The sequence below is a fragment of the Dendropsophus ebraccatus genome, chromosome 6 (genome assembly GCF_027789765.1).
Source record: "Dendropsophus ebraccatus isolate aDenEbr1 chromosome 6, aDenEbr1.pat, whole genome shotgun sequence".
In the NCBI taxonomy this organism is placed as follows: Eukaryota; Metazoa; Chordata; class Amphibia; order Anura; family Hylidae; genus Dendropsophus; species Dendropsophus ebraccatus.
Genome location: NC_091459.1, coordinates 19,018,849 through 19,046,242, shown reverse-complemented (window position 1 = coordinate 19,046,242; position 27,394 = coordinate 19,018,849). Strand labels below are relative to the sequence as shown.

Genomic DNA, 27,394 nt, shown 5'->3' with positions numbered 1-27,394 from the left:
ATTTTCTTGCAGTTTATAGTATACATTGGCTGAATTTGCATATTAAGGATATACTCCGCTTTAGTTTTTGAAATTCTGACCTTGAGGAGATAAAATATATGCAGGTCTGGCTGTATACTTTTTCACCCTGCTTTCCCACATTTCATGAGAAAATAATATCTTCTTAAAGGGGTTGTCCGGCGATAAAAAATTATTCACAGAATAACACACATTACAAAGTTATACAACTTTGTAATGTATGTTATGTCTGTGAATGGCCCCCTTCCCCGTGTCCCACCACCCCCACCCGTGTACCCGGAAGTGTGGTGCGCTATACATTACCTGTCACGTGCCGACCACGGTCTCCGATCCTCAGCAGTGACGTCTTCCCGAGTGCCGGCCGCCCTCTGCAGCGTCATCCGAAGCTCAGCCGCGATTGGCTGAGCATAACTGTGCTCAGCCAATCGTGGCTGAGCAGCTGATGACGTGGCCGCATCATCAGCCGCTCAGCCGCGATTGGCTGAGCACAGTTATGCTCAGCCAATCGCGGCTGAGCTTCGGATGACGCTGCAGAGGGTTGCCGGCACTCGGGAAGATCCGCCGGCCTCCCAAAGAAGACGTCACTGCTGACGATCGGAGACCGTGGACGACACGAGATGCGGTGAGTATAATGCACCACACTTCCGGGTCTAGCGTGGGTGGGGGGAAACACGGGGAAGGGGGCCATTCACAGACATAACATACATTACAAAGTTGTATAACTTTGTAATGTGTGTTATTCTGTGAATAATTTTTTATCGCCGGACAACCCCTTTAAGTATACAACAGACACAAAATCAATGTATATCAACTAATAGAAAAATGGCCGTTGTTGGCCATTAAAATAGCGACCGTTCTTGCCTTAAAGTAATGCACTGCATTGAACTTTATGGGGTACGACTGCCATTGTTCACACACTGTATTGTGCGAACCTATTGTCGGCCGTTGTTCCCGTTGTTTACACAATGTACACAATGTATGACCGTTCTGACGGCCGTACATTGCATGGACTTCAATAGTTAATTGGATTGCAGGAACACTCAAATGTGTCCACAATCCAAATTAAATAAAATTATGTTCCTGGTAGTATCTGCTGCAGGAACATGTCAAACAGCGGCCGTTGTTTGATGCGGCAAACAACAGCCATGTCAAACAATGGGCGTTTTTTATACTTAGTGTGAATATAGCCTTAGGCTATGTTCACACTACGTATAGAGACCGGCCGTTCCGTGAGCCGACCGGGTCACGAAACAGGCGGTCTCTGCACGGATCATCCCGACCGGTAGTGCAGTACCGGCCGGATGATCTTTTGGCCGCAGGGTTCTGAAGCAGGAGCATCAGCGTGCGCCCGAATCAGAACTTCCCCCTGCACACAATGAAGCAAGCGGCTGGAGCCGCTCGCTTTATTATGTGAACTGACAGGGTTTCCTACGGCCACAATTCACTGAATTGCGGCCGCAGAAAACTGACATGTCAGTTATTTGCGGCCCCGTGCAGGATCCCGGCCGGAGCGCATATGATGTGTATACTCTCCGGCCGGCATCCCATAGTACAATAGGCCATTGTTGTGGATGGCAACAATGGCCATACTTTTACTGTACTGATTTATATTAAAGTGAATGCTACTCTATTTTCGCAGAAGATTTGTGTTATTATAATATTGTGCAATAGACTTGTAAAAGTTAACTACTTAGCTCCCGACACCGTACTTACCTCTCAGTGTTATACCGGTGCACTCCTGTCTGCTTCTCTGGGTCCGCTCAATCTGTCAGCGCACTCAACCAATCACTGTGCTGTCAAGCCGCAGCCAGTGATTGGTTGAGCAGGCTATCACTGAGCAGGAACCCAGAGACTTAAGCAGGAATGCATTAGGGGAACGAAGACAGGTAAGTATGGTGCCTGGAGCTAAGTAGTTAACTTTTACAAGTCTATGGCATGATACATGCTCGCAAGGGAATGAAAATTTGCTGCGAGAATTGATCGTCCTAGACTTTAATAGAAATCAGTATTGCAACGCATTTTACTCGTAGCGGATTACGGTACTTGTGAATCCACCCTAAGGTTAGAATGGAGTATGGTAAAGAACTGTATGATTGTCTAAGATACCCAAACATATTGTAAATGTTATAAACATCGGCCTGTGTAATAGTACCCTAGGGTTGGGCCCCGTGCCTTAGTGGTGCGATACAAACTGTACAGTCTGTCTCTACAATATGTAAACTAGTTGTACACTGTTTCATAGGAAGACTGATTTAAAGTAAGCCCACAGAAGCAGCAGATTTGTTTTTGCTATATTTTTTTCTATCTTTTTCTTTGCTATCTTTTTATAATGAGTTGTATGACAAGCTAATATCGGTTACATCGACTAATGCAACACTGCTAAATTTGAAAGCGAATGTTAGTACGCCATGACAAGTCTATAAATCCATTTACAAATACTTAAGAACAAATATAGCAATTTTTTTCTTGTACTCAGTATAACTGTCTAAATCACAGCTTTTTTTTTTTTATGTGTTGCGGGATAAGGAATTCTTTTAACTCCATATTTAAGAAATAATTCTCAGGTAGAACTACCATGCATGGAATTATGCAGCCCTACACCGTAGTTGATCGCAAAGTAGATAGAAAAGAGCTGAAATATCTAACTATAGGAGCAAACTAGTCACTTTACCCTATTGGGCCCAGGGACAACTACACAGCAATGTCCGAAATAAATTAAAGGGGTACTCCAGCGTGGGGGCACTTTTGCGCTGGGATCGGGGACGAGGTGGCCGAGGGAAAAGACGTCCACTCACCTCCCCGGTTCCCGGATGCTTCCAGGTGTCTGACGCGGGCCTGAGACGTGACGTCTCAGGTCCGCTGAGCCACTCAGTGAAGGAGGTGGGATCCCCGCTGGAGTACCCCTTTAAAGACGATGAAAGGACCGTGAAAAAAAAACAACTAAAAATAACGTCCATCGTTTGCAACAACAAAAAAAAAAAATGTTACTACTGGAAATGTTTACATTCTGTTGTACTGTATAGGCAGTCCCCTTTTACATTCATGTATATTGGCCAAATATGAAGCAATACCTGTCTGTTATGAATATATCCCTCATATGTCATACAATATGTTATAAATCTCTTCTTAATATCTGTAAAGTGGGCCCTTCCGCTGCAAGGCTGAGGAATAGATGACAATGGGACGTCACCTGCGTCAGAATTTTGGCTCTAGCTGTGTCATTCACTGTCGGAGCTGTGAGTTTTCACCACATGTACTAGTTGAACTACCTCAACACTGAAACATTTCTGTCCCATTTTTTCCCTTCATTGTGGAAACAACATAAATCTTGAAATTAGAAATATATTGTGTGCCAAATTTTACATTCAAATATTTATCAGTAATTTTTTGTATTTAAATATAAAAATGTTAAATAATTGTACAAATTTAAATAATTACAAAAGTAATATTTATATATTTTTTTGTATTTTAATAATCTCTCTCTCTCTCTCTCTCTCTCTCTCTCTCTCTCTCTCTCTTTCTCTCTCTTTCTCTTTAGAATGTTTTGTCTTTTCGGGAGTTACATGTGGCTTCTGACCGTGACTTGAAGATGAATGCAGCTTACAAGACACAGAAAGATGGAGTCCTCTTATTTACAGCATGTGATCAATCTGCTTAAAGGGGTTATCCAGTGCTACAAAAACATGGCCACTTTCTTTCAGAGACAACACGACTCTTGTCTCCAGTTCAGGTGCGGTTTGCAATTAAGCTCCATTCACTTCAATGGAACTAAGCAGCAAAACCCTACCCAAGCTGGAGACAAGAGTGGTGCTGCCTCTGGAAGAAAGTGGCCATGTTTTTGTAGAGCTGGATAACCCCTTTAAGGCTTATTATACATGTAAACCTTTCTGTAAGTTATGAGGGACCCCAAGGATACTGCCATTAAAGCCATTTTGCAAAGTTCAGAACGAATTTGGGTTTGGGTGACTCGGTTCGCTCATCTCTATTTATAATGATAAGTATAACCCATGGAGCAGAGTGACCAATATTGCAAGTGTTAGAAGATCAGACTTTTGAAAACGCCAACCATACAGCAGCATGCATGAGCTTCTAACATTTTAAAGGGGTTATCCAGTGCTACAAAAACATGGCCACTTTCTTTCAGAGACAACACAACTCTTGTCTTCAGTTCAGGTGCGGTTTGCAATTAAGCTCCATTCACTTCAATGGAACTGAGCAGCAAAACCCCGTCCACGCTGGTGACAAGAATAGGGCTGTCTCTGGAAGAAAGTGGCCATGTTTTTGTAGCGCTGGATAAGCTCTTTAAGCTTATGTCTTGGTATGCCTTAATGACATTATTTGTTTATTAAGGGGAAGATTTATGAAGCGTACTTTTACGCCAGTCTTAAATTAAGCCCCGCCCCTTTCCCCCTGGCCAAATTCACTAAGAGGCGCATGCCCGAATCTATGCCTGGTGTACCAAATCTTCCAGCAGATGTAAATTTGGATCATGATTTACGCCGTAAATCATGATAAATGCAGCCTGGGAGGAGGCCGCCCTGTCACAATAAAGATAACCAATCTATAGACAGCTGTTCTTGTCTTTCCGGGTTCTTTTCTCTCTTTACCTCAGAGCAAAGTGCTGGTTGGCTGGGTGAGAGATGTGAGTAGTTTGCCCTATGTGAGCATTGCTTGCCCTATAATACAACCTACACCGGCTGGTAGACTCCACAAGAAGAGATACTGCCTCAGACCTATCTCTACTTAAAGGGAACCTGTGACCCAGACAGTGCTATCTAATCTATAACCATCATGTTATAGAGCAGGACGAGCTGAGCAGACTGATATATATCTTTGTGGGAAAATATTCAGTATAACTTGTAACTTGTTGATTGAAATCCCTGATCATTCTGGGTTAGGGAGTCCAGTGGGCGGTGTCACTCTAAGAACTGGATTCTTTAGCAAGTTACACTGAATCTTTTCCTATAACGTTATATATCAATCCGCTCAGCTTCGCCTGCTCTATAACATAATGCCGATAGCTTAGGCAGTATTTTTATAGTGACAGGTTCCCTTTAAAACATGACTGAATTTAAATGACAGAGCAACTGCACATTAGCATAAACCATCTGATAAGTGTGTGATATCTGCAATCTACCCGTATCAAGAGAATTTTCTTTTAGGTAATCCACATGTTGCCCCTACACAGAAATGTGTGTTCTACCCTCAAATACGACACGTCTGTGGCTTGTAAACAATAAGCATGCAATAAGGACGCACTCCCAAATAAAATAATCATGTGATTGTAATGTCTCAATAGACTATACATTCATAACATAAAAGTAATAAAACATACACAAAGTTATATGCAAAAGAGAGGGAATTTCGCCAAACTCTACCACTTAGGCCATGGCCTGGATCTTAAACATGCCAAGAATCACATCAAGGACATGAAACTTATTTATAATGAATCCTTTGGTGTCAGAAGCAATATATGTTCTGACTTACAAAATATTCATGTACAGTACATAATTTAATTCACAGTTACATTATTGAGTAAACTCCATGATAAAAAGTAACACGTCACACTTCTGTACATAGAACTATATAACGCGTATAGACAGCTACATATAGCTACAGTACATTCATCTTCACATTTTTTTTTTCATTTTCCAATCAGTATATATATATATATATATATATATATATATATATAATTTCAGCATTTTTTTTTCTCCAAAGACTCCAAACTTCTTCTAGGAACCTTTGCCTTGTCTTCATTTCAGTCTTATTTTGATTCCAGAGGAGACCAAACTACCGGAAAAATAATAGATAGGAACCACCTATCAAGAAACTACCAAAAGACTGGCATGCTCATTTTTTTTTTTTAATCAAACCGGCTATTTGTCGATCAATTCAACACTTATATAGGGAGGCTTTATAGAATATCTGCCATTGAAAATAACATACCAGTGGTCATACAGCCTGGAAATTGGTTGCACGGCCGCCAATCTCTCTGCCCAGTTCACAGAGGGTCTCAGCAATGAGGCCCACTGCAATCAATATGTTTTGACAGTTATTTTTAATGACAGTGACTTTAATGTAGCTGGTTTTAAAGCACAATATTTTGGAAGATTTAAGATATGTTTACACATACAAAACCCGTGAGTGTTTTTGCTGCAGAAACTGCAAATTTTTATCATAAAAAAATAGTCCCCATGGACTGCAATGGGAGACAGTGAACCAAACAGGAAAGATGTGTCATATGACTTGGTTATATGTGACTAGGCTCTAAGGCCCCCATGAAAATCAACAGGCCCCTCCCACGCCAACCATGGCTCTTTACGTAGGTGTGGGGTTTAGCCCTATGAAGGGAAGAACTGGTAACTAGGGGTAAAACCATACCGGGTGAGTTCCCTTCACAAGCCCTATTGAATCAGAATTAGGCTGGTGCATGGAACTCATTAGGCATGGACGTATCAATAGTTACCAGATCTTCTGGCGGTAGAAGAGACTGCACGGTGATCAGGTGATCCTAATGAAAGGAACAAATGCTCCAATATAGGACATGTCACTGCCTGAGCCATATATCACAATACTCTGCCTGTGAGAGCATTTCAAACTCTAAAAATTTATATAGCTACATGTAGAATAGGTTCACACACAGTAAAATAAAATAAATATAAAAAGGCTATAAAATAAGGGTTATCTAGAGCTACAAAAACATGGCTACTTTCTTCCAGAGACAGCATCACTCTTGTCTCCAGTTTGGGTCGGGACTTGTAATTCAGTTCCATTGAAGTGAATGGAGCTTAATTGCAAACCACACCTGAACTGAAGACAGGAGTGGTGCTGTCTTTGGAAGAAAGTGGCCCTGTTTTTGCAGCGCTGGATAACCCCTTTAAAGGGAAACTATCAGCAGGTTAGAGGAATCTAACCTGCTGATATGTCCCTATTGCACAGGAGATGCCGAGGAGGAAGGTATGTCTCTTACCATCCCCCTCGGCGCTGTTACGACGCAGTTACTCACGTGCTCCACGGTCTGGTAAGACCATTAGGAGCACTGCCCGCCCCATAACACCGATCCGCCTCGGCCAGCCCGCCCCTTTCCAATGATAATCAAGGGAGCCGGGACCGGGACGGATTTACGCTATGAGGGTGGGAAGTGCTCCTAATGGGTGCCCCAGCTCTCTTAATGGTCTTACCGGACAGTGGGGAACACAACTAACTGCACCAGAACAGAGCCGAGGAGGATGGTAAGACACATACCATCCTCTTCAGCATCTCCTGTGTAAGGCTATGTTCACACAATGTATGTTTCTTAAAAGTACAGCCGTTGTTGCAATCGGCAACAATGGCCATACTTTGTATGAGAACATATGTTGCCTTGCACATAGTATACGCTCTGGCCAGAATCCCTCGCAGCGCCGCAAAGAACTGACATGTCTGTTTTCTGCGGCCACTATTCAGTGAATAGAGGCCGCAGAAAGCCCTGTCAATGCACACTAAGAAGCGAAGATCATTTGCAGTACTGCAGTACTGGCCGGGATGATGTTTTCAGAGACCGGCCGGGTCATGGAACGGCCGGTCTCTTACGATGTGTGAACATGGCCTAATAGGGACATATTAACAGGTTAGATTTGTTAGTACTGTGTGTGCTGTGCACTGATGGTCTGTTTCCCTTAGATTAAGTTTACACACAGGAAAATAAAAACTATATACGTTCATAATTTTGAATGGAAATAAAACAATGTATGAAAAAATGGGGGGCAAAGTGTCCATGCAAAGCAGGTGGTAAATAATGAGCATGTTTATTAATTGGGCGATCGTAATCAGTTAGAACCGCTGTTCCATGTAATGTGTACAATACTGGCCAATTTCCCATAGACTTAAATAGAGCACATTATTTCATTGGATTATTACCTTAAAAATTACACTATTTTGCCCATATTTTACTGTGTGTGAACCTAGCCTTAGACTTTCATGGAGCTGTTTTTAGGTGTTATTTTCAAAACAACAGCCATCATTTTGCATAAAAAGACTCTGTGGGAACATTTTTGGAAAAAATAAACGCCCTATTTTTCACTTTTTTTTGTGTTATTTTCCTGGGTGTGAACATAGCCTTCAGCTACAGTATACTAGCATCTACCTGACTGTACTGTAATCCATCTAATGGGACGTATAGCTATGGTAGGACAATTATAATATAACCTATAACATAAAAATAATTGAAAGACTGTCAAAACACCTTCAGCGCACCTCTTGAATAAAGTCTATTATTTTAAACAGACCATTGTTTGTTCACCATTTATTTCAGCGTCCTAGATTTTCTCATTAATTTTGGATAAGCTTTTTTTTTTTCTTCGGCAGAAAAGCTTTGTGTTAATGTCAATTAAGTATCTGCATATCATATTCTTACTTTGTTAATTATTTAAAAGCATATGACTTAGCATACTCTACAGCAGATGCATATTGAAATATTATTACTTAGTATGGTAATGTACAAATACAATGTAGCAAGAAACAACAGCCAAGGTCAAAATGTCTACATTTTAGAAGACAAAAGAATCTGTTGTTAGCTCTATTGTTAGCGTTCTCTTCCTTTCATATGGAAATTAGTCATGTAGTAGTTTGATATAAAGTTTTTAGGGTTGTTTTGAGTTGTCTGACTCATGCTTAATGGGGCAGCAATTGTATAGACATGTTAAGATTTTTTTTCCCTTAAGAACTGTATGTGTAAAAGATGATTAGTGATGAGCGAACAGCCCGATGTTCGGTTCGTATTCCTGAACACGAAAAGAAAAAATGATCGTGATCGGTTTGGTTCGTTGATACGGTGCATACAGATTATCAGGTGCAAAACGCAAAATACATAATAGCATTATGCATTAGTGTATATTTTATTCGCCTGTGCGTATATATGTAATGACGTTCATACACGTATATGAGCCTCCCCTTTTGGCCTTGGAGAACTCAATACATTGGGAAGATAATGGACAGTATGGGCTATGATGGGAGCCTGGTCACTACAGGGTTAAAAAATAAATCCTTATAGTGCTAAAATGCTGGATTCTGTTTCCCCCCCTTCTGCTCCCCCCCCCCCCCCGTGACTCTTGAAAAAGAAAGCAGTATGGTTTGGAAATGCGTTGGGTCTTAATTAGAGATGAGCGAACCGGGTTCGGCATGTGATTAGCGGGGGCTGCTAAACTTGGATAAAGCTCTAAGGTTGTCTGGAAAACATGGATACAGCCAATGACTATATTCATGTTTTCCACATAGCCATAGGGTTTTATCCAACTTCAGCAGCCACCGCTAATCAAATGCCAAAAGTTCGGGTTCGGATGGACTTGAGCATGCTCGAGGTTCGCTCATCTCTAGTCTTAATAAACACGCTTACTTTTATCCATTGCCTACCATTATCCTTGGACCTGCACCCTGTATACCCGTTTTAGGAGGAGTAAGTAGTTTTTTTTCTACCCTCCCTACACTGACTATTTTACAACATTCTAAGTCCTACTCGCTCAGCTCTCCCTCCCTACACTGACTAACTACCACTGTGAATATTGCTGCTTAAATAAATTCAGATGCTGTCCCTGCTCATATCACTCTCCCTACTGAACGGCACAAGAATCAGAAAAGACTGTGAGAAAATTCGCTTTTTTATAACATTTACGTAATGTATGTAATAACGCTAATCGCACAGCCAATCACAGTGATGCCAGTAGTGAACATGGCTACTACATTACCTGATGTGCCCTTACTTCCCCACACTTTCAATGGCTCTTTTAAATTGGTGAGAGGAAACTTACGCAGTTGCGTACATCCCTAGATAAACGTTTGCATGTTCGAACATGTTTAAAAATTTTGTTGCAACCATTCCGATCGTCAAACAAATTGTTTGTGATCAACAAACCCGAACAATTAGCGACATGTTGGTACGAACATACAAACATTTATGAACATGTTCGCTCATCACTAAAGATGATTACGCTATCTCTGAAATTACATATAAAATCATTCATTGGTTTCTTGAACAACATTAGCATGATGAGATCTATAAATTAATCCTACGGCACACTTTCCATTGTCATTGCCTGATAAAACCCATCCTAGAAAACGGCTAGCTCCATACCAATATGGGCACGTTGTGTGATTGTATATGTGATTGAAGTGCATGGAGCCTTGGCAGTTGTATGTCTGTGCTACATTGGGTGAATTATGACATTACACATTTTAAAATATTATAATGTATGAGGCCCGTTCCATCAGAATATTAAACACATCTTTGGATTCAAAACAAATAGTATTCATTATGTATTATATTTTAAGGCTATGTTCACACAGTGTAAAGAATTCGGGAAACTACGGCCGTAGTAGTCATTGAAAACAACAGCCATAGGTTTCCGAATTCATTCAGTTCTATTGATTTCACACACTGTGTGGCCGTCCTGCCGGCCGTAGTGTGAATAATAGTCAATGGTTAATTGCTTTTTATTCATACTTATAAGGCCAGCAGATTCTATGGATGGAAAATAATGTTGCTACGGCTGATAATGCAGTATCAGACGAAGGAACTCGTAATACAGCGGCCATTGTTTGACACAGCCATTGGTTTGAATGTCAAACAATGACCATGGTATTACACTGTGTGAACATAGCCTAAGCATGAATATAGAAAAAATCCACTGAATGCACCTTAAGGCTATGCTCCCTCACAGTATTTTTGTTCAGTATTTTGCTTATTGTTTTTCAGCCAAAACCAGGAGTAGATAGAAAACACAGAGAGGCTATGTTCACACACTGTTGATATTGAGTGGATGGCTGCCATTTGATGGCAAATAATTATGGCCAATGGCTGTTGAATTATTTGCTGTTAAATGACGGCCACCCACTCGATTTCAACAGTGTGTGAACATAGCCTTTCTGTGTTTTCAATCCACTCCTCTTTTTGGTTGAAAAATACTGAGCAAAATACTGCGTGAGAACATTCTCGAAACGTCTTTTTTTGACAAAATAACAGCCATTGTTCAAAAATGACGTCAGACAACTTAAAATAACAGCCATTATTTTAAAACAATGGCCGTGTTTTGCATTAAAGGACGTTGTGTGAACATACTGTAGCTTAAAGTGACACCACCATTTTTTGCATTATGACTTCTCTACACAAGAGTAAAGGGTAAATTTTGCAGATTCCATACCTTATTTTATATATGTCACTGTGCTTGTTCCAGTTAAAAGTGATCTTTTATCATCTGCGGATTGTGTCACCTGGGCAGCGCCGTAGACCCCACCCCTTGCAGTCCCTCGATGACCATTGGAACAGGCTGGCCTAAAAGTCTAGCCCCCCCCCCCCTCTAGGTCAGGCCATACGAATGGCCACGGAGGAGGCGTGGTCTATGTGCTGATGACATCTTGGAAGGGCGGGGCCTATGGTGGCAATGTGGGCGGGTCTAAGTGGCGCTGTGGCCGCCCAGGTAGCACAATCCGCAGATGATAAAAGATTACTTTTTACTGGAACAAGCACCATGATGTATGATATAAAATATATTGTATAATTAAGAGCAAATAATGGCAAAACAACAGCCATTATTAATGATCATGCATGATCATTAGAATTAAGAAGGCCTGTGTCACCAATGGGATAGCGTCACACTGTGGGGGCCTCTAGTGCACAAGAAGAAAACGGCACCAAGCACTGGAACCGAGTGGAATTCTGAAAAAAAGGGCGACCCCACGAGTATCACCATGAGGGCGCCATAAAGTAGCAATAAAAATAATAAATCAGTAATCCTAATGGTACATTTGCTTTAAGGTGCATTTAGTGGATATTTTCAAATGTGTATTCATATATTATAATCTATATTTCATATACATTATAATAATAAGCCTTTAATGTATACAGTACCTTGTGGGCCAGGAGGCCCAGGATCTCCAGGTGGTCCCGGAAGTCCATCATTTCCAGGTGGGCCCGGTTTCCCTTGAGCAGCGAGTAAGGCAGCTGGTGTTTTTAGTTGAGAGAGGAAATCCCCCATTTTATCTGTAGGAAATAAATATGAATATTTTTGAGCATTACACAAGGAAAGAATCTTAAATGCGAGTGTATGAGAAGGGTTTGCAAATATTTGCTTAGTTGGCAAGGCTAATTTTTGCAAGTTTCATTTTAAAATTTGTCAAAAACAAAAAAAATGATATGCTTATCCGTCCACGGTCTCCTGTATCCTCATGCCTCCAGCCCGTTCAACTAATTATAGACTGAGATGGGACAGCACCACAGCTACTGATTGGCTGAGCAGGCTGTAACTCTCTAGACAACAGTGACATCCTGCTCAGGCAATCACTGGCAGCGGCGCTGTCCCATCTCAGTTAGTCACTGTCAGTCTCTGGAGTAATAGCCCGATGAGCCAATCAGTGACTGACTGAGATGGGACAGCGCCGCAGCCAGTGATTGCCTGAGCAGGCATATCATAAAGGGGAACCATCAGCAGCTTAGTAGACTCTAACCTGCTGATAGCTCCCTATAGCATTGGGGATGGTGAGGAGGAGGAAGGTATGTGTCTTACCTTTCTCCTCCATCGTGGGGTATACTTCGCACCGAAGCACCATTAGGAGCACTGCCGCATCATCCAGCTCCCCCTATTGATTATCATCAGAAAGGGTGGGCCGGATGATGTAGTAGTACTACTAACAGTGCAAAGGGGCGTAGATTACTCCGGCCTACAGCATTGGACTGGTGCCGAGGAGGAAGGTAAGACACATACTTCCTCCTCAGCATCCTAGGCGCTATAGGGACCTATCAGCAGGTTAGATTCATCTGACCTGTTGATTGTTCCCCTCTAAGAGTGACAGTCATCGTTTAGTTGTTGTTGCGCACTTTAAGGTTCAGTTCACAAGTTTGCAAATTTAACGCCTAAAGTTCACAAGCCAGGCAAAACAAGTTTTTCAAAACTTTGCTGACCTCTACTTCTAACCACAAGAAATAATAGTTCATATAAAAAATTGAACATACACAACATTTAGTAACAGTCTTTTCCTAACACTTTATGGATAATAGCGGCAAGCTGCCCTGCTTCTCAGTCTCAGTCTCAGTCTGACTCTCTTTAATAACTTGATGACTATAACTAAGTAAATCTAAAATTTGCTAATACCATTAGATTATAATTTATAGTAAGCAGGGTCCGCTCCTCACAAGTCTGACTGGAGAAGATTGTGCATAAACTCTCAGCTATCAGCAGGTACTTTGTATTCCCCAGTTGTAGATCACTGTAGAATATGCTAGCACTATATAAATAAATAATAAATAATATTAATTGCCCCGATATAAACATAATCCAAGTAGACAGCAAACCTCGGAGAGAAGACAGAGGAGCTTTATGAAAAATGAAGTGTAATGCCTCTCCCCATATGTTTCAAGGTGCCGGTAGATTATGTATTCAGCAGCAGTCACTGCATAAATAATTAATGCTTGGGTAAAAAAAAAAAAATTCTCTCTAAGGATCGTTTCCTTAAACTCAGTTATGATTTTAATAAGTAATTCCACAAACACTTATCTCTACGTGGAATTAGCTATATGGAAAGTGATGAGATACAATATCACATTGAGAACATATGGCCTGCTCAGTGACAGGTAATCAAATGGACCAGGCCGGGTAGATATGGCAGAGACTGTGCTTCAGAAAAACATATCTGAACAGATAATGGTCCATCCAGGCTCTTGTACTTATATTTGTAAGTTTGTAGTGTAATAATTCCTATGCTTAATGTATCTCAATATACATGGGCTATGTTCACATGACGTTCAAAAAACAAAAAAGGCGTCCGCTTTTCTATTTAAAAAGATGATAGTTTTTGCCGCCATTTAATTTACTACAATGACTTGAATGACGGATGTCCAATGCACACAAGTGTATAAAATGACGGACGTTGTCTGTGTGGACGTCAAAATAATGATCGTGACAATTATCTTTGGAAGTCTTTTTCGAACACTGGACGTTATTTTTTGTTCACAGTTTTTCTTTTTTCCCTGTTTTTTTTCTATTAAATTCAATGGACTTTTCAATTAAAGACACATTCAAAGGCCAATTAGTCCACCTGAACTAGAATAATGTACCAACAGCCGTCATTGCATGGCCATACAGCGAAATAGCGGAAGTCATTTGGATGTAATTTTTTCTTTTCAAAAACAGAGAGGAAAACGTATTAGGTACACAACCACACACTGTATACATGGCACAATTATTCAAGAAGGAGTCATTTATAAATGTGATTCATGTATAGTATCTATGATACACTCCTACTGTTTCACTTCATTGGTTTGTCAGGATAAAACACTATCCCATTGGCCAATGCAAATGATAAACAAAATGTTTGTTTAGCACAAAATCATGGGAAGATCGGAGACTATAAATTGTACTTTTAATACAAAACACTGTGATTGTCGAGGTGTCGGCATGCAACCCTGTTTTCCAGGCTGTACTCGAGCTGCCTCCACCTTCCCCACAGAACAGGAAGGCATCAGGAATAAAATGCTGAAGGTTTGAGAAGGTTTGAGTTCGATCGAACCTGCAAAATCCCGATATTCGATCATCTCTAATCATAACCCCCTCACGTTTTGAGGATATCCCAAAGACAGTTGTGATAATACCTGATGCACTGATAATTATATCACCTGTGAAATACTAAGGAAATCCGTAAAGCACGATCTATTGGTTGGCCATGAGGACAGGAATTGAGCAGCAGTGGTTTATATGATTCTCCCCTGCCGATTTCCTGTGCTCTTGTCTATTTCTACCATTTGTGTGAACTGTCCTCCATGTATTTTTTTCCACTTCTAACTTCTTCAGCTGGTGTGTAACCCATTCTTTCTACCTGCTGCTGTCTCTAACTTTGGGGGAGCAGAAAGTCCACTTTAAGTTCCGCCCATCCCATAGACTCCATTCTATGCGCAGGCAGATTCCACCATCTGCCCAAAGAATTGACCGCCCAAAGAATCTGCCTGAGCATAGGAGGAGTCTATGGGACAGGCGGAACTTCAAGCAGGAGAACGCATGGAATCCACTGGAAGTTATCCGAGGGATTCCGTAGTGTGCCCATACCCTAAAGCCGCCATTCCATGGGCCGACTGTAAGGAGCAAACGAGCGCTGTCAGCACTTGTTTGCTCCTCGTTCCCCGCTCGCTGCCACCTCTATTTCACGCGGTGGCAGTAAGCGGGTGAGTGCGGGAGGGGTGGGGGCTGCCCGGGTGATCGCTAGATCATCCAGGCAGCCCATAGAGGATAGTGCCGGTCTGCTGCCGCTTTTAGTCCACGGAGCGACAGCAGCAGATCGCTGCTATCACAGTCATTTGTTTTTCAACATAGTTGAAAGACAAACGACTGCAACGATCAGCCGACAAGACGATATCGGCTGGTCGTTGCCTTCTATTCCACGGGACAATTATTGGCCATAACGGACGATAATCGTTCCGTGGAATAGGGCCTTTACCCTAACTTTCTCCGAGTAGCAGCTACATAGTAAATTGCTAACAAACCTAATTAGTAAATTGCCTCATTCTGCATTGAAAGCTCCTGACATGGGGACTACTATCAAAGTAAATGGAAGCAGAACAAAAGACCTCTTTCATTGAAACATATGACAAGAATGACATTACCAGGCTGTCATTTTTACATTTATTTCGTTGGCTGACTACAGTGAGGTATGAGAGCAATTGATTTCTGTTAATTTACTCAAAACTGGTTTTGAGCAACATTCATTAAATCAATGCCTGAAGCAGTAATTACCTGCTATTAAAATGCTTTTAGAGATAACTGTTTAGCACTTGGCTCGGCATTATTGAGTTATTTCTTTAATGTGCTATCAGAGTTGTCAATTAGTTGGACTAAGCTACGGGTTTCACAGACGACACAAATGAGCCGCAATCGGAGGCTTTTAAAACCCGCTTTGTAGCCCAACACTTTGACCACACACGGTAATTGATTGTACGACTGCAACGTCCCATACAAAAGACAAATTATTTCCACTTCATTTTTATTCAGATATGGAATATTAAAAAAAAAAAATCCTTCGGGGCAACGCGAATGGATGTTTTCAGCAGCGACAACCTAGTTTTGATACTAAATGATTATCTGCACAATGATGCAAGAAATTGCATTTGGCTAAAGACGCGCTTTTAGCTTTTAAAAATAGGTTATAACGCACATCAGCCGATCATTTCTGAGATTACTCAATTAACTATGAAGCAAAATAAGCCGGCTTTCAATGTATTATTATTTTTTAATAGTAAACAACAAAAACTAACCTTTTTTTTATCAAGGGAGATATCAACCGTTTGGGTGACGGTATAGAACTAGTAATGCTTCACCGCATGCATACATTTTAGGCTAGCACTGACGGTTTTCTATTTCTGGGCCTGGCTTGGTTAGGATTGGTGCAATTATCTCTGTGTGTCTTTGAGATATAGGAGTATAGGAATATAATCTAAGAAAGCTGTCACATTTTACATAAAATAAATAAAGAAAAGTTTGCCTTAAATGTTTATCTAGTTTAAAGAGATAGTTCACCAACATTTTTTTTTCTTAAACTAGTCTAAGAAAGGGCCAGAGATTTGTAATTTACATTTATTTAAAAATCTCCAGTCTTCCAGTACTTATCAGCTTCTGTATGTCTTGCAGGAAGGGGTGTTTTCTCTTCAGTCTGATACAGTGCTCTCTGCTGCCTCTTCTGTCCATGTCAGGAACTGTCTAGAGCAGCAGCAAATTCCCATAGAAAATCTCTCCTGCTTTCCAGACTGGAAAGAATACACCACTTTCTGCAGCTGATAAGTTCTGGAAGACATAAGATTTTTTCTTAAATAGAGGTAAATTACAATTCTTTGGCACTTTCTGGCACCAGTTGATTTGAAAGAAAACATTTTTTTGCTGAACTAGCCCTTTAAGGCTAAGTTTCTACTACATTATTTCCTCTCCGTTTTTGAAAAGAAAAAATCACAGTCATTTTGCGGTTTGGACGCCCGTCAGTGCAATGACGGCTGCTGGTACAATATTCTAGTTTAGGGGGAATAATTGCCCTTTGGATGTGTCTTTAATTGAATAGACAATTGAAATTAATAGAAAAAACGGTGAAAGGACGGTGAAAAAAGAAAAACTGTGTGAACTAAAAAATAATCCACTGTTTGTAAAAGACGTCCAAAAAATTGACATGATCATTGATTTGATGTCCACACAGGCAACGTCCATTATTTAATACACTGTGTGCATTGGACTTCCGCCTTTCCATTGATTCAATGGATTGCATAGAAGTCAATTAAACTGCTAAAAAAAAGTATGTCTTTTTAAACAGAAAAAGCAGACGCCTTTTTGGCAACCAATCAGATTTCACTTTTCATTCCTCACAGACTCTTTGGAAAATGAAAGGTGGAACCTGATTGGTTGCTAGGGGCAACTGAGCCAGTTTCACTTTACACCATGTTTGATAAATCTCCCCCATAGTGCTTTTATTTTTTTTTAACCTACAGGGCAGTTTTGGGTAATATTTTGCAGCACCATCTCTAGTTTTTATTGGAATCATATTTGTGTAGATGGAACATTTTTATCGTTCTTTTTTTTCCTGATAGATAATGTAAGAAGCCTCCAGCAGTCAGGGAAAATTATTGGGAAGCCTGCAAACACATGTAAACAGCTCCCTGGCTGGCTGTTTCTGCACTCTGTAATGCAGGAAGGATAAATCACAAAGAAGTCATCAGCAACTTGACCTCATATCAACCCTCCTTGCATCACAGAGTGCAGAAACAGCCAGCCAGGGACATTGTCTATGTGTGTGTTTACATGAGCTGTCTCGGAAAGTAGGAGGAGGAGGGAAAGATAATGAGAACAGAACACACATACAGATTTCTGTGTCTTGAGGAGACTCAAAAGTTAATAACTAGAGATGAGCGAACCGGGTTCGGGTTTGAGTCCATCCAAACCCGAACGTTCGGCATTTGATTAGCTGGGGCTGCTGAACTTGGATAAAGCTCTAAGGTTGTCTGGAAAACATGGAAGCAGCCAATGACTATATCCATGTTTTCCACATAGCCATAGGGCTTTATCCAAGGTCAGCAGCCACCACTAATCAAATGCCGATCTTCGGGTTCGGATCGACTCGAACCTGAACCCGGTTCGCTCATCTCTAGTAATAACAAGTATAGAAGGAATTGTTGGTCTCCAGGAGGGGAAATAATTCAGCATGTATTTTAAATAAGGGGAATACCCCTTTAAGTCTTCCTACACATTCACAATGTGTGTGCCACTACTGACACAACTTCATACATATTTTCACAGCTGCAGAGTGTCTGGTAGAATTAAAATCATATGCTATCATTAAAGCCATCACAGGCTCCTCAAGCATAAAAGACATGACAATGAGAAGTCTTGAAACGCATATTTAATTAAGTTTGATGTCGGAATAATTCTTATTGAAATATATGCATGAAGTATATAGGATGGCTGGCGGAATGAAAGTCATAAGACATAGAAGATAATGCACTGCCTATATATAGCATTAAAGGGCTTCTATTAATTCAAAGGAGAAGAAAATTCAGTCTTAATAAAACAACTGATTAAACCTCTCCCAGAATAAAACTAACATACTACAGTCTTCAATGTTATAACTCAGGACTAGAGTGACAAATAGCCCGACTAATGGCAGAATACAGAAACTGCATGAATAAAGGATGTAATGATAGGGAGCTCAAAATAGATATTCATTGCTTACATGTGCTTTTTTCTTACCTTCAAATATTCGTAAAACTTCCTGTCTGATATATTTTTTCATTTCTTCAAATGAAATATTCTCTGTCTGCGGAGAAAGTTATTGCAGTTATTTGCATAATTGAAACAAAACAACGGCATAAAATACTGTACAATATACGTATCTTTGTATCTGAAATGGCGCGATGGCGTGGTGTTATCGCAAAAGAGATCACTATATCAAGCCTATATCTAGATGTTATCAGTTTTTGTCACAATACCTGGTCGAAAAGATATGGTACTCTACCTCAATGAACCTACGTGACATCAGACTCCAGACATGTTCTGTTAAGATGAAGACATTCAACTGTCCAAGGAAACAAGTTTTCCAGCCCCCCTTCCCCTAATTCTTATCTCTTCATTATCAAGTTGTGTACATTACAGAGAAGCATAGTGGGGACAAGTCCATTATAACCTATGGAGGGGGAGGGGCTGAGAGGGGAATGAGTGAGCAGGAAGTGGAGAGAACCAGCCCTGCAGTTCGGAGACTGTCTTGACACAGAAAATGCTGGATTTACAGATCAGACTGCTCAGTGCTGGTCTGGAAACTTGGTGAGGTAAGATTGCAGAATGTTGTGCTGTGCTGGCTCCTATACTACAAACTGCTCTGGATGTTTTTTTTCCTCTCCCAGCTCACTCATCCCCCTTGGCCTCCTCCCCATCCATAGACCAAAATGAACATATCAAGTCCCTCTTTACTATGGTTTTCTGCAACACATAAGTGAGTTAGGTGTGTGTGTGTTTGTGGGCGGGGGGGGGGGGGGGGGGGGGGGCTTTGGGTGCCTATTGAATAAAGGAAGCTCTTTTGCCTATTAAAACTCATTTCAGAGTTTCCTTTAAATTAATATATATTGATTTTTCCATGGCAGCTATTGGACATGTATGACCTAATTTGTGGATAGGTGATAGATATTGTTCTCAGTCCAACCCCTTTAACGGTAAACACAGTGGCTCAGCGGTTACCACTGTGGCCCTGTAGTGCTGGGGTCCTGGGTTCACATCCCTTTGTTTGTGTGGATTTCCTCTGGTTGCTCTGGCTTCCTCCCAAAACATACAGATAGGTGAATTTAGATTGTAGATGCTATATAGTTAGTGCTATACAAATAATATTATTATTACTATTAAAATAGTAATATGATAATCTATAAGTTATAACTGACAGGTTATTTAAGCCAAAGCCAGGAACAGACTATAAACAAGGAACAGGTCATAAAGGAAAGACTGAGATTTCTACCTTTTTCGAATCCATTCCTGGCTTTGGCTTCAAAAATCTGTCTGTGTTAACACATTACAAATAGCATTTACTTTTAGCTTAGATATATCATTTTTAAAATGCAGATCGAAGGTACAGATATTAAATGACATTGATCATTGAGCATTTCGCCCTCCCTCAAATTCATGCAAATGAACTTCTGTAGATGCTGCAGCTGTTAACACCAGAGCTGAGTCAGTGGGTCACTTTGCCCTGGCTAGGATATTTAGGTCAAGAGATAATATTCCCCTATTGATCAGTTGCCAAACCAGGTCCGCTCAATAGAATTACTGTGAGTAAGATGATACATTTAGCTGAACTTTTGTAAAAACAAAATAGTAACCCTAAGACACCTGCTATAAAACAAACAAACAAACAAAAAAACAGATTAGTACACAGAACATAATGTGATGTTCAGTAAGTACAAAGCTTGTTTCAACCCAACCAACCTACTAAACGTACATACATTATATCAATATAAGACATATTGCCATAGCAACTCACTAGTAGAAAACAAGTAACAGGTAACATCCACAGTATGGATTTTATCCCTTAAAGGAAAATGTCCATTTTGACGTTTCACAGTTAAAGTGAATCTGTCATCTGCATTTTTCTATGCTCTGAAGGCACAGACTGATATATGATAGGTAATGTGTCTGTCTGACTGATAATCACCCCATGTAACAGGGCCCTATGTTCAGTCATGCACAAAATTGGAGGCATGCTGTGATACAGAGGCAGACAGATTTCTTTGGTATTACTTATGGTATTACTGATCTACAGTATACAACACATATGAATAATATGACCATCCTACCTGAGTCCTTAGGAAATACTGTGCAAATGTTTGAGAAAATGTGTCATGAGATTTTTTTGGAGTGACAATTTTATAATTTGTACTTTTTTTATAGTTATTATTTAATATGTTCTCCAAGAGTGTAAAATATACATTAGAGATGAGCGAACCTGGAGCATGCTCGAGTCGATCCGAACCCGAACTTTCGGCATTTGATTAGCGGTGGCTGCTGAACTTGGATAAAGCCTTAAGGCTATGCGGTAATCATGGATATAGTCATTGGCTGTATCCATGTTTTCCAGACAACCTTAGAGCTTTATCCAAGTTCAGCAGCCCCAGCTAATCAAATGCCGAACGTTCGGGTTCGGATCGACTCCAACCCGAACCCGGTTTGCTCATCTCTAATATACATATACATTGGTTTGCAATGATTCAATATTGAATATATAATATATTGAAAAAAATCTTTTTTTTCCTAATTTGGCAAAATAAAATACTTACAAATATACTTTCTTCTAATTTGTGGTCAGGTCCTTGGTATTGTTGCTTGGAAATGAAAACCTTTGATTATAGTATAAAATAATAGCGCCATTTTTAGACTAACCAATATTCCTGGTGGTCCAGGAAGTCCAGGATGGCCATCTTTCCCTGGTTGACCAGGATAACCTCTGTCTCCAGGTGCTCCATGTGGTCCAGCTGGTCCCATATCCCCCTTTTCTCCAGGTGAACCTGTTTTCCCTCTGGGACCTTGATCTCCAGGGATGCCTGGATCACCCTTAAAATATAATGTTTAGAAACCAAAATTATTGAAAATCATAGACAAATTATTGACCTATTAAAGGGAAACGAACAGTGTGTTAGTAGTATTTAACCTGCCGTTATGTTTCCACAGGGCAGGAGATGCTGAAGAAGAAGGTAGTTTCCTTACCTTCCTCATCAATGCCATTTTCCTGCAATCCTCCTCTTTATTACTATGGTAATTAGGTAGTTCGGTGCACTGGAGGACAGGGCTATGGCACCAATCTGCCCCGCCTGCTGAGCATCACTTGGCCACTCATCTCTGCAGTGTGCTGGAGGACTATTTATAGGACAGTAGTGAACTAATCCGACTAATTAACATATTAATAAAATGTAGGATTTCAGGAAAATGGTGCTGAGGAAAAAGGTAAGAAAACAACTTTATTCTTTTTATCTCCGTCTCTATAGGAACATAACAGTGGGTTAGAGTCTTCTAACCTGCTTATGGTTTCCCTTTCAAGTGAATGTACCACTAGGTACATCTCTTTGTGGTTTTTTTTACATGAACAGACCCCCCACGCCGATGCCGCAGCTCTTTTTTTTAACCACTACCTGATTCCCATGCACTGCCTGGTTCCCTAAACAACAGCGCGGCATGAAGCATTGGGGGCTGGACCACCAGCCCCCAGTGGGATGATCTCCCTTCTATGATGCGGCTTCATTTCCCCTAAGAGAGGGGTAGGTTTTTTTATTCACAGTGCTTCATGCCAATGCTCGGGAATAGACTAGCATCTTGCGTGGGAACCAGATGGTGGATCAAAAAAGGTCTGCGCCACCAGCATCCCCGTGCAGGTGCCAGTCTGTTCCTGTAAAAAAAAAACATAGCAATGTACCTAATGGTACGTTCGCTTAAAGTAAATGATGACTTTTTGAAATTGTCTTAATCCTTTGGCAGCATTCAACCCTGTTTAGAAACGGATGTGATAGCACCATGCAACTTTAAATTGTCTCCGACTTTAATTTTTTACATGGTAGCGACGGAGTTGATGACGAAAAACATACATTATGATCATTTTCTCCAGTCATTGTTGATGAAAAAACCAATGTTGCCCTTCAAAGGCAATAACAATTTTCTATCCATAGATTACACGGAACTCAGTAGTGCAGTGGATTTTTGACAACTTTTGTCATCAGTTGCATCTGTTGTTTACTCATTTGACGTCCATCCAAGAAAAGCAATGTGGTGCGTGATGACAAATTAATTGTGAACACAATTTTGCAAGAATTAAAAGAAAACCTTGAATCTATAAAATACGTTGTTATAAGAACAGAAGAAGAAAATGACCTTAAGAACATTTTTCTGTAGCCTCATCATAATTCAGTAAAACTAGAAACGTGTATGGCTAATAATCGAAGCTATATAGAATCTGCTGCCTAAGGCTGCAATCCTCAAAATGGTATTTATCCTGTGACAGAGTCTGAACTACAGAATAATCTTTAACAGCACTTTCCTATAATTAGCTATGGGAGCAACTGGTTTCCAGGATATTTACAGTACCGGTCTTATTGCTGGCAGGTCTTACCCGATTTTCAAAGCAACATCTGCAATCAGCTAATAGGTTGGTTCAATAGCATTCCCTTATGATACTGCAGCATCTTTATTGACCAACAGGATCTATATTATTGGGTATGAATTTGTATTGCCAAGATTAGAACTAGAATTTCTAAACTGATCGCTTTGCGCATTATCTTATATATATATATTAATATTTCATCAACATACACTAACATAGTTTGAAGTGTTGCGAGTTATATCACAGAAAAAACAAATTTCCTGGGGTTCAATATCCATCTTTAGTGGACATGGAAACCAGGGAAAGTTAGGGTCCTATTAGACAAAGTTATTTTTAACGATAGACGGTAAACGGTCGCTAATGCCATTGTTTATCGTTAACCTGAAATCGTTCACCGTACTACACAGAACGATAGTTGTTAGTTGCGATTATTAACAATTGTTACCACGATTGTTTACTTAATCTGCTCATAGCAAAAGATGGAACAATTTGGAATTACACTGAATGATTAATGAAGGATTAACAATGATCTAAATCAAACGATCAGTGACACAACGATTTTTCGATTATTGCCTGCAATTACATAGGACGATTATCACGATATTACAATTTTCTGCCCGATAATCGTCCCTTGTGATAGGGCCCTTAGAATGCATTGAAAGAAAAATTATTACAACAATAAAACACAGCAAAATATATATATATATATATATATATAAAATTGTGAGTTTAGTAAACTCACATTATATGATGGCTATCCACTAAGATTCAACATTATGTGAACATAACCAATCCACTCTTGGTTTAGGTTGAAAAATACTGAGCAAAATACTGTGTGGGAACATAGCTTTACACTGAAAATACAGCTCTACTTGTGGTTCAAAATTACGACTGAATTTTGCTTTTATTTTACTAAGTGTGAACATAGCCTCGATCGTTCCATTTAGGTAGAAAATTTTTTTTGTACTTTCCACTATTCCTTTCTATCTACTTTCCCCAATTGCTTACAGGTCCACAAAGCAGCTAAAAGGGAATTCTAATAAAAAAAAATACCCTATTTTTGGTAATAACCGGTAAAAATAAAATCTTTAAATAGCAGTAAACACGTGTAAACACACATGGCTATGAAGTGCTGAAAGTAGTGGAAACTTGGCAGACTGGAAAGCAAGACTGTTGATGACATTACAACTATTCTATGTTTCTAAGCAATCAGGTTTAATGTAAAAACTTTTCCTTCACATACAGTTCGAATTCAATGTGAAATTAAATTGCAGTTTCAATAGTCTGAACTGAAAACATTTACTGAAGAAACTGGAGAAATTATTAAGAAATAAGGGTTTTCAGTTACTAAAGCAGGTTTGGTGAATATGGTTTGTCCTAAGCTTGCATGATATTTCTATAAATATATATGTGTCACTGTCGTTAGAGTATTATTTTTTTTTTTTTGCAGAAATCAATAGTACAGGCGATTTTAAAAAACGTTGAAATTGGGTTTATTAGGCAAATATGCCATTATCTGCATTTAAAAAGACTTTCCCCGGGTCCTCCCTCCTCTCCTCTCCTTTCTGTCATTCACTGCTCATTATCAGGAAATCTTGACTGTTTTACATCAGTCTGATACTGTCTGTGGAGAGGGGAGGGGGGAGGAGGGAGATTAGTCGGCAGCAGAGAGCAGAGAACAAAGGATTACACAGCAGGGAGCGCTGAAAGACCCTATTCCGAGGTCAAAGAGGTCAGTGCTGAGGTAAGAGGAGAAAGCCTGGTGATGTAGCTGTAAATTAACTCTTTTTTGTCCTGTTTTGGTGTCTCATCTCCCTTCACCCCTCCCCTCTCCATAGTGAACAATGAAGACAGGGAGGAGAGCTTCAAACTGCTTTTTCATGATAAAAAAAAGCATTTTTTGGCTAATAAACACAGTTACAAAGTTTCTTAAATTTGTCGGAACTATTGATTTCAGCAAAAAAATTTTTTTTTACGACAGTGACATTTTAAAAAATAAAGCCCCAGACAGAAGCTGGCTTAAAGGGGTATTCCCACCTCAGGTAAAATAGTTAAAGTGTACCTGTCGTTATAACTATCAAAATCTAAATCAACAGTAGATGTAACATAAAGCAAGTTTACAATATACTTACCAGAAATCCAGGTCCAGTCTCCTGAAGGTTGTTTTTTTAGACTAGTTTGGTTGAAAAAAAGAGACTGAAAACAAGAAGTCTGGCCAGTACAGAGAGTCACTCACGACTCAATGAATTGAATGACTGCCTTCCCTGTGTGCACTCAGATGCCCTGGGAAACACTGGACCCTCTGTCTTTGGACTATTTTTTTTTTCAAAGAGTCAGAACACAGGAAGTGCCGAGCTTTCCATGATAACAAAAAAAAAAAAAAAAAAAAATGTAAATTACAAACTTGCTTTATATCACGTCTACTGTTGATTTAGATTTTGATAGTTATAACGGCAGTGACACTTTAAAGCTGGGTTCACACTATGTATATTTGAGGCTGTATTTGGTCCTCATGTCAGGTCCTCATAGCAACCAAAACCAGGAGTGGATTGAAAACACAGAAAGGATCTGTTCACACAATGTTGAAATTGAGTGGATGGCCGCCATATAACAGTAATTAACGGCCATTATTTCAATACCACAGCCGTTGTTTTAAAATAACAGCAAATATTTGCCATTAAATGACGGCCATCCACTCAATTACAACATTATGTGAACAGAGCCTTTCTGTGTTTTCAATCCACTCCTTGTTTTGGTTGCTATACAGCCTCAAATATACATAGTGTGAACCCAGTCAAAACTTGTAGGACATGTCAAGTTAAATATTTTTGCAAATACATTCATTTGTCAAACTTGCTTCTGTCTCCTGTTATGTCTGCTTACCTTTCCATTGTTGACAGCTCATGGTCTAGGTTGCTGATCACCACTCTAAAAGCAGTGATCTTAATTTGATGGGTTAGTGTTAGGGTGGGTTCATACTGAGGAATTCTGGCGGATAATGTCCGCGGAATCCCGCTGTCTGTCCGCACGCACGGCCGCCCGCCTTTCCGCCAGCTCCATAGTCACCATTCTATGGGCCGGTGTATTCCGCCGAAAGAAGTGACATGTCGCACGCCATGCGCGCGGACAGACAGCGGAATTCCGCGGACATTATCCGCGAGAATTCCTCAGTATGAACCCACCCTTATTCAATACATATGAAATGTTAATGAAGTGTTTTGATGCAATTTTGCAGCAAACTGCACAATGGCAGTAAAATAGCACAATTTTGCCATAAATGGCTCTATTTTACCAGGATTTCGCAAATCCCTGCAAAATTGTACCTAAACACATCATTTACCCATAAGAAGCACCATGTGTGAACACAGCCTCAAGGAACTACTACTGCTCTGTGTTTGAGTTTAAAATGAGGGGTAAAATGTAGCCTTAGGGGAGAGGTATTATATATTTTCTTTACCCTATCCTTTGAGAAAATTCGGTGTACATACTTGATGCTAACACACTACAAGCTAATACAAAGGTAGTCATATTTTTCTGATATGTATCTGCTTGCTTTGACTAGTATTTTACACTTGCCAATTGTTGCATGTGGTTAGAGCGAAGTTTTGAAAAATTTGGTTGCAAATTGAACTTTGATGAACAGCACTAAAAGGAGCTAAACAATTGCTTAGCTGTTTTGATGCAATTAAGCTGTTTGCTCATCAATACTTACCTGTCTGTGCTCCCCCAGTGTCCTCCTCTGTATCTCCAGTGTCTTCAGCCGCCTTGAGCTTGCTCAGCCAATTACTGACTGAGACGGGACAGCGCCGTGGCTGGTGATTGGCTGAGCAGGCTGTCACTCTTTAGACAAGAATCTGAGGCTGAAGACACCATCTGTGCTGAAGGCAGCTGAAGACAACGGAGACACAGGGGGAGTGCAGACTGGTGAGCATATCATTTTAATTTTGCACAGATTTTTTAAATTAAGCTCACAAATATTCATTTTGTTCATCCCTACATTTGGCAACTGTAAGATGCATAGTCACAAAAATATTCCTTCAAAAAAGGGATGTGAGTGTCATTGACTGATTGAATATGATCTTTTGGTCAGTATCTGCATAGTAAATATTACAGCGCTGGTGCATCATCGCTGTATTCCCTCAGCAGTTACTGACATATCCACCTAGAAAGCGTTGTAGGTAAACCTGATAATTTACGTCAGCTACATAAGCTTGAGTAATGAAGAACTCACCGCTTTTTTTATCTTTGATGTGAT

At 40.1% G+C, this 27,394-nt stretch overlaps 1 protein-coding gene across 1 annotated transcript in view; it reads right to left on the bottom strand.

The window, feature by feature from the left end:
- Positions 1-27,394, bottom strand: part of LOC138795178 (collagen alpha-1(XIX) chain-like) — a 151,562-nt gene that overhangs the window by 14,986 nt on the left and 109,182 nt on the right. Inside the window, exons 23-25 of the mRNA XM_069974171.1 lie at positions 21,432-21,602; positions 18,762-18,828; positions 11,903-12,034 (exon numbers count right to left, since the gene is read on the bottom strand). Of these exons, the coding sequence (XP_069830272.1) occupies positions 11,903-12,034; positions 18,762-18,828; positions 21,432-21,602 (370 nt within the window). The remainder of the gene's footprint in view (positions 1-11,902; positions 12,035-18,761; positions 18,829-21,431; positions 21,603-27,394) is intronic.